Below are 12,340 nucleotides of genomic sequence, written 5' to 3' on the forward strand. Positions count from 1 at the left end.
TTTTCCTGAGACAGGGTCTTACTTTGTCATGCATGCTGGAGTGCAGTGGCACAAACATGGCTCACTCAGCCTTAACCTCCTAGGCTTAAGTGATCCTCCCACCTCAGCCTCCCGAGTAGCGAGGACCACAGGCATGGGCCACTGTGCCTGGCTAATTTATTATTATTTTGTAGAGACAGGGTTTCCCCATGCTGCCCAGTCTCAGGATGGTCTTGAAGCCCTAGCCTCAAGTGATCCTCCTGCCTTGGTCTCCCAAAGTGCTGGGATTATAAGTATAAGCCACCAAGCCTGGCCCCTCTTTTGCCCACTTTCTGATGGGGTTATTTGTTTTTTGCTTGTTGAATTAAGTTCCTTGTAGATTCCAGATATTAGACCTTTGTTGGATGCATAGTTTGCAAATAGTATTTTCTCCCATTCGGTAGGGAGTGTCTGTTCACTTTGTTGATAATTTTTTGGGTTTTTTTTCCTCCTGTACAGAAGCTCTTGAGTTTAATTAGGTCCCACTCGTCCACTTGTCAGTTTTGGTTTTTGTTGCAATTGCTTTTGAGTACTTAATCATAAATTCTTTTTCAAGGCCAATGTCCAGAATAATGTTTCCCAGGTTTTCTTCTAGGATCCTTACAGTCTGAGGTCTCAAATGTAAATCTTTAATCCATCTTGACTTATATAATTTTGTATAAGGTGAAAGGTAGGGGTCCAGTTTTATTCTTCTGCATACAGCTAGCCAACTATCCCAGTGCCATTTATTAAATAGGGAGTCCTTTCTCCACTGCTTATTTTTTCAACTCTGTGGAAGATCAGATGGCTGTCGGTGTGTAGCTTTATTTCTGGGCTATTTTGTTCCATTGGTCTCTGTGTCTGTTTTTGTATCAGCACCGTACTGTTAAAAAGCTCTTTTTTTTTTTTTAGGTGGAGAGAAGGCTGGCAAAGGGCAGGCGAGGCACAGGGACATTTGGGGGCTGAAGTCTGGATATAGCTGGGCCCCAGCCCTCTCTTCCCCCTACCCAGGGACAGGCCTCCTACCCACAGAAGGCCCCTGGGGGCGGGTCCTGGTGTGTCCAGAGCTGGGTAGTGACAGTCGGCTGCTCTGGCAGGTGGCGTGGAGGCCCCGATGATGATCCGTCTGGTGAATGGTTCAGGCCCGCACGAGGGCCGCGTGGAAGTGTACCACGACCGGCGCTGGGGCACCGTGTGTGACGACGGCTGGGACAAGAAGGACGGAGATGTGGTGTGCCGCATGCTCGGCTTCCGCGGTGTGGAGGAGGTGTACCGCACAGCTCGCTTCGGGCAAGGTATGGCGCTCTGAGGGTAAAGGACATGGGAGAGGGCCTGCATATCCTAGGACTGGGCCCCCCTCCAAAGCCGGAGTCCCTTCCGCTGCGATTCTGCGAGGTCCCCAGCCTCTCCCCGAATGCTTGCTGCAATGAGAACTCACTGCTCTGCCCCAGGCAACCACCTCCGGTGTTCATCAGACAGTCCTGATGATTAGAACATTCTTCCTTTCCCTGGATCTAAGTCCTGTCTCCTGGTGGTGTCCCATACCGCCCTCCCCAGTCCTGCGTCCCAGGCACAGCTGCTGTGGTCTCTCTCCCCCTGGCTAGCTCCTCAGACCTTGAACTTGCTCTCACGGCTCTATTATGTTTTTATCATTAACACTGATGTGATACTCACTCTGTGCCAGGCTATGTTCTCAACATGTAACAAATATTCACCCATTTCATCTTCACAGCACTATGGAGTATACAGGTATCATCGCTGTTTTTCTTTTTTCTTTCTTTTTTTGAGGAGGAGAACAGGATCTTGTTCTGTCATCTAGTTTGGAGTGCAATGGTGCAGTCATGGCTCACTACAGCCTTGATCACCCGGGCTCAAGCGATCCTCCTACCTCAGCCACCTGACTAGCTGGGACTACTAACCATCCCCAGCTGTTTATTTTTAATAGAGATGAGGTCTCACTATGTTGCCTAGACTGGTCTCGAACTTCTGGGCTCAAGCAGTCCACTCACCTTGGCCTCCCAAAGTGCTGGGATTACAGGCATGAGCCACCGTGCACAGCCACCCCAGTTTTTCAAATGAGGAAATAAAAGCACAGAGAGGTTGAGTAACTTGCCCAAGGTCACACAGCTAGCAAATGTCAGACCCAGAATTTAGACTCAAGCAGGTGTCTTAGGAGTCTGTATTTGAACCACTCTGCTGGGCTGTGTCTGCCTCTCTGAGTCTTTTCTTCTCCAGGTGAAAATCCCCAGTATTCATCTTGTCCCCATATGACAAGACTTGGAAAGCCTTCATCATTTTGGTTGCTTTCCTTTTGACATGCTGAAGCACATTGACCTTCCTACAGATGGCACAACAGACTCTGAGGACGGGGCACAGACCCTTCCTAGGTAGATGGCTGATTTGAACCCTGCATTTGTTTCCTGATGGAAAGAATCAGAGACTCTTGTGTTGACTCACAACTAAAACAATGGTCCCACGTGCACAAACCTGGTACTCCCCATACTCATTCGGTAGTGAGCTGTCCCTTGACGGCGTGTCCTGGCCCTGTCGCTTCTGCACTCTGGGTCTTGGTGTCCTGTCTGTAACTAAAGGGCCTGCAGGCTCTGGGATGGGTCTCCCAGCCTGGGCCCCCTGGGATTTAAGATGCTGCTGCTCACCTGTGGAGAAGACCAGGTGGGTGTGGGGAGGGATTGGGGCTGACCCTCTCACACCCAGTTACCAGGCCCCCTGGTGACCCGCGGACGGCAGCCCGCTGACGGCAGGGCTCCCCACACCATGGAGCGGGGCCAGGCGTACCTGCTATCTTGCCTGAGGTCATTGCTGTCCAACCTGCTGTGCTAAATGGCTACAGGGACCCATGGCACAGGGTGAGGGGAGAAAGTGGCATGTCCCTTCCAGATGGGGACTTAGAGCCAGGTCATATCCAGACTGGAGGTGGAAGCCTCCATTCCTCCCTCCACCTTTCTCTTCATCCCCACCAGGGGCTGCTGCAGTTCTTGGTCCAAATCTCATCCCATAGATCTCATTGGTAATTGACTGAAAGTGACCCTTGGTGAAATCTGTCAAGCCAGCAGGCAGGGAGTGCAGTCTTAAGGGCCAGAATTTGCTGGGCGAGTTCAAAGGGGTCTGGTACCACGAAGGGCAGCCCACCAGGAAAGAATACTGTTCTCCCACCTAAGGCTTGGGGCTGGATTCCAGCTGGTTTTGGCTAAGGAAAACCACTGCTGTTGTTGGGTAGAATAGGAACAGTCCTCAAATTCCCATTTCGAACTCCAAAGAAGGCTTCTTTCTAATAAGTGGCAGTAAAACCTTTTGAGAAAAAACATTATAAATTATTTTCAAGGAGTCAGAATAGGTAGTTTGAAGATCACAGGTCATGTTAGCCTGACTCTGCCAGTTGGTGAAAAGGCAGTGGGTGGGCTTGGAGTGCCAGGCCAGCGATCCTGTAGACTTTGTGGCTTCTTTCACTCCCCTGATCTCTGTTCCTCTTGACACATGTGGGGAAGCTCTAAGCTTGCCACTTGATTCTTTAAACTGGTCGATGGGAAGCTGGACTTGCTTTCATGAATGCCCTATTTTTTGCACCACTATTTCCCTATCACGGTGCCCTAATGGGTCTCAGGTGCTATTCAAGACCTTGGCTGGTTGCAGGCCAGGTGTCACTAGTGGTATACAGAGGGCCGTAGGGGCCTGGGCAGGGGAGGGCTGCATAACTGAGGCTTTCTGCCAGCACAGACTCCACCCGTGTTCTCCTCCTCCTCTCTACAAGCAGTTTCCAGGCACCTGCCATGGACCAGGCTAGCTGCAGGGCTGAGGGGCAGAGCTGACCAAGCCCAGCCCTGGCCACAGCACGGGTAGTGTAGAGGGGGATTCTAAACCATGTGCCAAGGGTTCTAATGCTGTTGTAGCCATGGGACCGAGAGGAGGGAAGGCTGTCACTCCTGGCGGCAGGCAGAGCACCCTGCCAGCATCCTACCCACTGGTGCCCCAACCCCACTCCCAGCTCATCCGCTGTTGAGCCTGAAGGAGCCTCCCAGGTCTCTCTCACTCTGCCTCCTAGCCTTCTTCTCACGCCCCTCCTTCCTGTCAGTTTCCTCTCCCCAGCACCCCCAATGCCCCACCTCCACTGTCCTTGTGTTCTGCACACTCTCTCTGGAGGCTGCCTCCACACCTGGAGCTTCAGTCACCCCAAGCTCTTCCCTCTGTCATAGTGCTCAGTGGAGCTCCAGACCCGAGTGTCCAGTGACCTTCCTGACAGCTGCACAACCCCATGGGCTCCTCTAACGGCAGCTGTCACAATTGCACACATCACCTTCCCACCAGATCCTGTGCATCACTCATCACCATCCCCAGAACCATCCTACCAGTCAGACCCCATCCCAGCCAGAACCATGGGCCACCTCTTCCTTGTCACCACTCCTTCTCCCCGCATCAGGTTGGTCTCAAAGTCCTGCAGATCCCACCAGTATTCACTCATCTGGCGTTCCTTGAACCTGTCCCGACCTTGTCGTTCTTGCTGTCCTCCCCTTAGGAGATTAGCAGGTAGAGCAGTGGTTGGCGCCCCAGCCCTGGAATCAAACCACCCACGTCAGAATCCCGGATCTGCCACTTGTGGCTGGAGACCTTGACGAGATTCCGTGTACTCTCTAAGCTTCAGTTCTTCCACTGTTGAAGAATTACTATAAATGCTAAAGGAAATCCTGCATGTCAAGCAGTTAGCACGCACAGGCTCCATTGTGCAAACTTATCTACAGGTGTGGGGTGGAGATGGGGGCAGTAGAGGCTCTAATCCTCCAGGAGCCACTCCTCATGGCCACCACGCCTGCAGGCTAGCTCCTGTGACCTTCCTTCTTGTGGACGCTGGGGATCTTTCTTCTTTTTCTCTCTTTTTAAGAGATGAGGTCTCCCTCTGTCACCCATGGAGTGCCCCTCTGGAGTGCAGTGGTGCAATCATAGCTTGCTGCAGCCTCCACCTCCCAGGCTCAAGCAATCCTCCTGCCTCAGCCTTCAGAGTAGCTGGGACCATGGGCGCATGCCACTGTGCCAAGCTAATTATTTCTTTTTATTATTTTGGAGAAATGGGGTCTTGCTATATTGCCCAGGCTGATCTCAAACTGTTAGGGATCTTTCTAAAATGAGTACCTGATCACCTCACTCCCTGCCTGGGCCCTCAAAGGATTTTTATCGCTCTCAGAATCAAGCTGGGTTTCCCTAGCTCAGCACCCAAGGATCTTCTTCATCTGCCTCTTGCCCAACCCATACGTCTCCACACTGGCTCCTTCCATGCTCCCTCACCCCCAAGATAGAATAACCCTCCTCTATGCTCCCATCACATTTTTCTCTATCACAGCACTTCTTATACTCTCCTGATCCCTGCGATATATGGAAACATCTTGAGGGCTTCACCTTTATAGTTCCAAAACCCAAAACTACCTGGGGCATAAGAGGAGCTGGATAAATGTGGAAGGGAAGAAGAAAGGAAGGAGGGAGGAGTGAAGGGAGGGAGGGAGGCAGGCAGGAACAGAGGGAGGGAAGAAGGAAGAATGAAGGGAGCGAGGAAGGAAGAATAGAAGGAAGGAAGGAATTCCAGTACCTGCCAAACCTGAGTCCTCCCTGTCTCCAAGCCCTGACAGTTCTCCCAGGGGTCTGGCACCATAAAGTTTCTCCTGGACAGGGCATAGTAATCAGATTTTCTGTTTGCATGGGGGAAGCCAAGGAAAGACCCAAATGGGAGGGCCTTGAAGATGTTCTAAATTTTAAATTGGTCCAGGAGGTGTTGGAGTGATGCAAATGGAGAGGTGGAAGGGTGATGACTGGAGGGAGGCCCGGGAGGCCGCGGAAGGGAGTATGACCTAGCGCAGCTGGGAGCATCTCCCAGGGAGACAGACAGATGGAAAAGGAGGTAAGGATGGGTGCACATCAGATAGATTTGTAGGTGGGAACAGGCAGACAAAATTAGGAGTGTTCACTTCTAATTATAGCATTATTACCTCCTCTTGTCCTTTTATCTAAGATAAGATTCAAATATTGGGAAATAGCTTTAGTGCAAGGGTCAGCCAACATTTTCCATAAAGAGCTGGATAGCAAATATTTTAAGCTTTGTGGGCCAGGTGGTCTCTGTCACAGCTACTCAGTTCTGCAGTTGGAGTGGGAAAACAACCTTAGCCAATACGCAATCAAACGGGTGGGGCTGTGTTCCAATACAACTTTATCTATAAAAGCAGGCGTTGGCCAGACCTGGCTGATGGTTTGCCGTCCCCTGGCTCAGTGTTACGGGCTGTGCACTGTGCCTATATGAGGAGAAAAGACTGCACTGGCCAAACACGAGAGGCCGGATCAGGGCCTCTTCCCCTCAATAGTTACATACTTAGAGATGTCACTCAATCTTTCTGGGGCTTCAGTTTCCCTCTCTTAAATACCTGTTAAATAGCCCTCCTGCCTTCTGTGTGTGAGGTACAGATGGAAGGCTGTAGGAATCAGTGTAACTTTTTCCTACTATGAATAAATAAACACATAGAAGCTCGAACGTTAGCTCCATAAGGCAGAAATCCTTTGCGTCTGTTGTTTTGTCTTTCTTTCTGTTCATCAGAATGGTACTGAGCACACAGAGGACTCAATAATTTGGTTTTTTGTTTGTTTGTTTGTTTTGTCTTTGAAACTGAGTCTTGCTCTGTCACCCAAGCTGGAGTACAGTGGCATGATCTCGGCTTGCTGTAACCTCCGCCTCACAGGTCCAAGTGATTCTCCTGCCTCAGCCTCCTGCGTAGCGGAGATTACAGGCATGTGCCGCCACGCCCACCCAATTTTTGTGTTTTTAGTAGAGACGGGGTTTTGTCATGTTGACCAGGCTGATCTTGAACCCCTGATCTCAACGATCTGTCCTCCTCAGCCTCCCAAAGTGCTGGGATTACAGGCGTGAGCCACGGCACCTGGCCAAGAGTCTGCTTTTCTGTGTGTGTGTGTGTGTGTGTGTGTGTGTGTGTGTGTGTGTGCAACAAGGCTGTTTATTTTACCTGGGTGCAGGCAGGCTAAGTCCGAAAAGAGAGTCAGCACAGGGAGATGGGGTGGGGCCGTTTTATAGGATTTGGGTAGGTAGTGGAAAATTACAGTAAAAGGGGGTTGGTTGTTCTCTGGTGGGCAAGGGGCAGGGGTCACAAGGTGCTCAGTGGGGGAGCCTTTGAGCCAGGAGAAGGAATTTCACAAGGTAATGTCATCAGTTAAGGCAGGAACAGACCATTTTCACTTCTTTTGTGATTCTTCAGTTACTTCAGGCCATCTGGATGTATATGTACAGGTCACAGGGGATATGATGGCTTAGCTTGGGCTCAGAGGCCTGACATTCCTGTCTTCTTACATTAATAAGAAAAATAACATAAAATAGTGTTGAAGTGTTGGGGCAGCAAAAATTTGGGGGGGATGGTATGGAAAGATAATGGGCGATGTTTCTCAGGGCTGCTTCGAGCTGGGTTAGGGGCAGTGTGGGAACCTAGAGTGGGAGAGATTAAGCTGAAGGAAGATTTTGTGTGTCTGCTTTTCTAACAAGCTCTCCAGTGATGTTGATAGCACTGGTCCTCAGACTGCACCTTGAGTAATCAGCTATCAGTTCTAAAGCTCAAGCAATGATTGGTACCTAGAGCCGACGGAGTTCTAGCCTCTGCCTGATGGTGCGAGGAGCAGAGAGGGTTTGCTGGCAAATTCCTCTGGGAATGATCCCCCGTAGTGCTGATGTCACTGCAGATATGCACTGCTCCTCCCTCGATGACTCTGTTCCCATTATATTGGTCCTCCCATGACTGGACGTGAGCCAGAACCCCTGGTGAAACACCAGCTAGAGTTTCAAGATCCTATATATGCATTTGGGCTGGGTCACCTTGGAACTGTTCTTTATTTGTTAGTCTTTATTTGCTTTGGGTGTGACTAATCCCACAGAGCCCTGGAGCTTGCAGGCTTTTCCTGGGTAATTTGCAAACCGATGTGTCTTCCAGGAGACGTTTAATCTGAAAATCATTCTCTGCCTCAAAGAGCTTATTGTGTAAGAGCCACAGCTATCCAGGCCAGGAAGAGGCTCTGGAGAAGAAACAACATCCAAGGAGGTGGTGGAAGGGGCCTCTCCTCCCTGCTCCATCCCCGGATTCACTGCATGGCAATCCCTTGACAACAGGGGCTGAAAATGTCTACATAACAAAAATATGTTCAAGCCACTTAGTTCATGTGTTAGAACCAAACAACAGGGGAGTGGTTCAAATGTTCTCTTGACATTCTTTGTAAAGGGATTTTACCCATATACTTCAAGAGTAAATGACAGCGTTTAAGACTTTAATAGTCAGTCCTGACACTTCCACTAAAAAGGAGAGGTTGTCCGGCTCCTGACACATAGCAGATATTCATAGCTACTACCATCATCACCATCAATTATTGTGATTCTGCCCTCAAGAAACTAATCCCAGAATATAAGTATGAGGTCTTGTGGGGAGGTGGAGAGGGCAGCTGGAAGCCCCTAGATTTGAGTGTGCAGCAGAGCCAAGTCAAGGGTAGACGCAGTCATGCTCTCTCTTCTCCTTCTTGCCTCCTGTGTATCTGCTTAGAAGCTGTGTTTCCCTGTCTCCACAGGCACTGGGAGGATCTGGATGGATGACGTCGCCTGCAAGGGCACAGAGGAAACTATCTTCCGCTGCAGCTTCTCCAAATGGGGGGTAACAAACTGTGGGCATGCTGAAGATGCCAGTGTGACATGCAACAGACACTGAAAGTGGGCAGAGCCCAAGCTCAGGGTCCCGCACAGAGCATCCTTCCTGCATCCCTGGGGTGGGGTATGGCTCAGGGCCACACTCCATCCAGCACTCCCAGTCCTCACGCCTGCATCCCAGGACCGTGGGGGCCCGTCGTCATTTTCCTCTTGAACATGTGCTCCAAAATGTAACTCTGGGACCTACTGCCCATCTCTGTCTTCCACCAGGTTCCTGCATGAGGAGCCTTGGTCAACTGGATCACCATTTTGCCCAGCCTCTGAACACCATGCACCAGGCCTCAATATCCCAGTTCCCTTTGGCCTTTTAGTTACAGGTGAATGCTGAGAATGTGTCAGAGACAAGTGCAGCAGCAGGGATGGGTGGTAGTACAGATCATTTACTCTTCAGACAATTCCTAAACCTCCATTAGTCCAAGAGTTTCAACATCTTCCTCCCCAGCAAGAGGCAATGTCAAGTGATGAATTTCCCCCCTTTACTCTGCCTCTGCTCCCCATTTGCTAGTTTGAGGAAGTGACATAGAGGAGAAGCCAGCTGTAGGGGCAAGAGGGAAATGCAAGTCACCTGCAGGAATCCAGCTAGATTTGGAGAAGGGAATGAGACTAACATTGAATGACTACCATGGCAGGCTAAATAGTATCTTGGGTGCTAAATTGATGTATCCACTTAGCTGTATTGGTCCAGGGCATGTGAGTCTGGATACGACCTTACCTCTAGGTAGCACTTAACTGGTCCATTCACCTAGCCTGCAAGTCAGAAGACAGAATGACTGAGACCATGTTCCCACCTGAACTTATGGTCTTTACTTGGCCTGAGCAAAAAGCTTGTGTACAGTAACTAGAAAGTGTGGCATGTAACTAGAAAGTTGCATACTTCAGAACCTCCAGGGTGTGAGTGCAAGGTCAAACATGATTGGCTTCCAGGCCGACCGTCAGTGTAGGAGGAAAGCTGATGTGGAGGGTGACATGGGGGCTGCCCATGTTAAACCTGAGTCCAGTGCTCCGGCATTGGGCAGTCACGGTTAAAGCCAAGTCATGTGTGTCTCAGCTGTTTGGAGGTGATGATTTTGCATCTTCCAAGCCTCTTCAGGTGTGAATCTGTGGTCAGGAAAACACAAGTCCTGATGGAACCCCTAGGGGTGGAAGGAAATGAAGATTCCCTATAACCTCTGGGGGTGGGGAGTAGGAATAAGGGGCCTTGGGCCTCCACAAATCTGCAATCTGCAGCCCCCTCCTAGAGATAGGGAGATCATGTTCTGCTTTTTACATGAGGAGCAGAACTGGGCCATACACGTGTTCGAGAACTAGGGGAGCTACCTGGTAGCAAGTGAGTATAGACCCACCTCACCTTGGGGGAATCTCAAACTTATAGGCCTCAGATACACGATCACCTGTCATATCAGGTGAGCACCGGCCTGCTTGGGGCGAGACCTGGGCCCCTCCAGGTGTAGGATCAGCAACACTCCTGGCTGACAACTAAGTCAATGTGGCCCTAGGTCATTCTTGCTTCCAATATGCTTGCTACTCTTTAAATGTCCTAATGATGAGAAACTCTCCTTCTGACCAATTGCTATGTTTACATAACACGCATGTAGTCATGCATCCCTTGCCAGAGCCAATATATGTATGCATATATAAACATAGCACTTTTTACTACATAGTTCAGCACATTGCAAGGTTTGCATTTAAATTAAAAACAAAAAAACAAAAAAAAACTAAAGATAAAAGATGCCACACTGAACAAACTAAATTCCCAACCCGGTTCTGGCAAAGAATCCAGTTATCGCTTCCATGAAGACGCACATACTCTCTTACTTGGTCTTTTCATTAGGGAAAAATGTAAGTCTTATTTTACATCAAATAAAAACAATGTTAAAAAGTGTGTGAACCTTAAAAATGGAAGTCTACTAGTTTACATACCTACTTCAGAGAACATGGAAATGACCATGGGCCTGCATTTCAGGGACTAAAGGAAATTAGGCCTGGCCTAAAATACATCAGACCTTTTGTAAGAAAGAATTTCAATAAAACAAAAACATATCACTAACAAGCTTTCCACGACATACATTCCTCCTGAAAACCTGGTGAATGTGGGGAGGGCTGGTGAAATTGGATGATGTGATCATTTTTCAGTGGGGATTGGCAGTGTCGGCAGCTTATAGGAAAAGTCACCCTAATACTTCTGGATGATAACACGGTCTTGTCCAAGAACAATGAGGAACGTGATGGCTCAAGCCTTATTTGGTAACCAAAGGAAGTGGGTCCCAAGCAACAGAACAATCACCAAGGCCTATCTTACAAGAAAACTGCTTTTGCATTCAACAGAGAAAAGAACACCTGTCTGTTTCCTTCTCACATCTCCAGAGTCCTCAGTTGGGGGTGTGCTTCCCTCCGGAGTTCCGTTCAGTGTAAGAAGATCGTCCAGAGTTAGGTACTGGCTCTGTGAAGTCACTGGCCCCATCGTCTAAGGACAGGCAGGAATTCCAGGTACAGGACCTGAACAGTGTGTGGGGATGGCCCAGGTCACTGCATAGTCCTGGTCACATGCTTAAAGTGGCACCTCTGGGAATAATGTGCTGAGATTGCTACATGATAATTTGCTAAGTCAACAGAGAAAAGTTGACCTTGTGGAAATCCACAAAGGAAATACCCTTTTCTTTCTCCTCTAAAAGTCCTGGTGGTGCCCCCATCCTCCCAAATCTTTGTGGTTCCTGTCATGCATGTCCGTGTGAAGAGACCACCAAACAGGCTTTGTGTGAGCAATAAAGCTTTTTAATCACCTGGGTGCAGGCAGGCTGAGTCCAAAAAGAGAGTCAGCGAAGGGAGAAAAGGGTGGGGCCGTTTTATAGGATTTGGGTAGGTAAAGGAAAATTACAGTCAAAGGGGGGTTGTTCTCTGGCGGGCGGGAGTGGGGGTCACAAGGTGCTCAGTGGGGGAGCTTTTTGAGCCAGGATGAGCCAGGAAAAGGACTTTTACAGGGTAATGTCATCATTTAAGGCAAGGACCGGCCATTTTCACTTCTTTTGTGGTGGAATGTCATCAGTTAAGGCAGGGGCAGGGCATTTTCACTTCTTTTGTGATTCTTCGATTACTTCAGGCCATCTAGGATACGTGCAAGTCCAGGGGATGCGATGGCTTGGTTTGGGCTCAGAGGCCTGACATTTCCCATTCTGTAAACAGGTTACATGGAGAAGAGCAGTGATACCTTTTTCCGCCCTCTTTAATATCTAAAAGACACGATGACTGACTGTCTTGAGTGCCTGATTTGGGGCTTACGTGTGTCATAGTTAAATGCACCCACTCTTGTGCCCTGGACACGTCTCTAAGGAGATACCACTTTGTCACCCGTAGGAACCCTAGAGTCTCTTCAGTGACATTGTGTGATAATAGTTATTCTTTATTTTATTTTATTTATTTTTTTTGAGACAGAGTCTTGACCTGTCGCCCAGGTTGGAGTGCAGTGGCTGAATCTCAGCTCACTGCAACCTCCGCCTCTTGGATTCAAGCGATTCACATGCCTCAGCCTCCTGAGCAGTTGGATTACAGGCATACGCCACCACACCCAGCTAATTTTTGTATTTTTAGTACAGATGGGGT

General features: G+C 49.3%; 1 protein-coding gene across 1 annotated transcript in view; it reads left to right on the forward strand.

The window, feature by feature from the left end:
• Nucleotides 1-10,787, forward strand: part of SCARA5 (scavenger receptor class A, member 5) — a 130,898-nt gene extending 120,111 nt beyond the window's left edge. The window contains exons 7-8 of the mRNA XM_011944574.1: nucleotides 1,095-1,292; nucleotides 8,608-10,787. Of these exons, the coding sequence (XP_011799964.1) occupies nucleotides 1,095-1,292; nucleotides 8,608-8,744 (335 nt within the window). The 3' untranslated portion in view covers nucleotides 8,745-10,787. The remainder of the gene's footprint in view (nucleotides 1-1,094; nucleotides 1,293-8,607) is intronic.
• Nucleotides 10,788-12,340: the final 1,553 nt, after the last annotated feature.

The sequence above is a fragment of the Colobus angolensis genome, unplaced genomic scaffold (assembly GCF_000951035.1).
Source record: "Colobus angolensis palliatus isolate OR3802 unplaced genomic scaffold, Cang.pa_1.0 Scaffold233, whole genome shotgun sequence".
NCBI classification, from domain to species: domain Eukaryota; kingdom Metazoa; phylum Chordata; class Mammalia; order Primates; family Cercopithecidae; genus Colobus; species Colobus angolensis.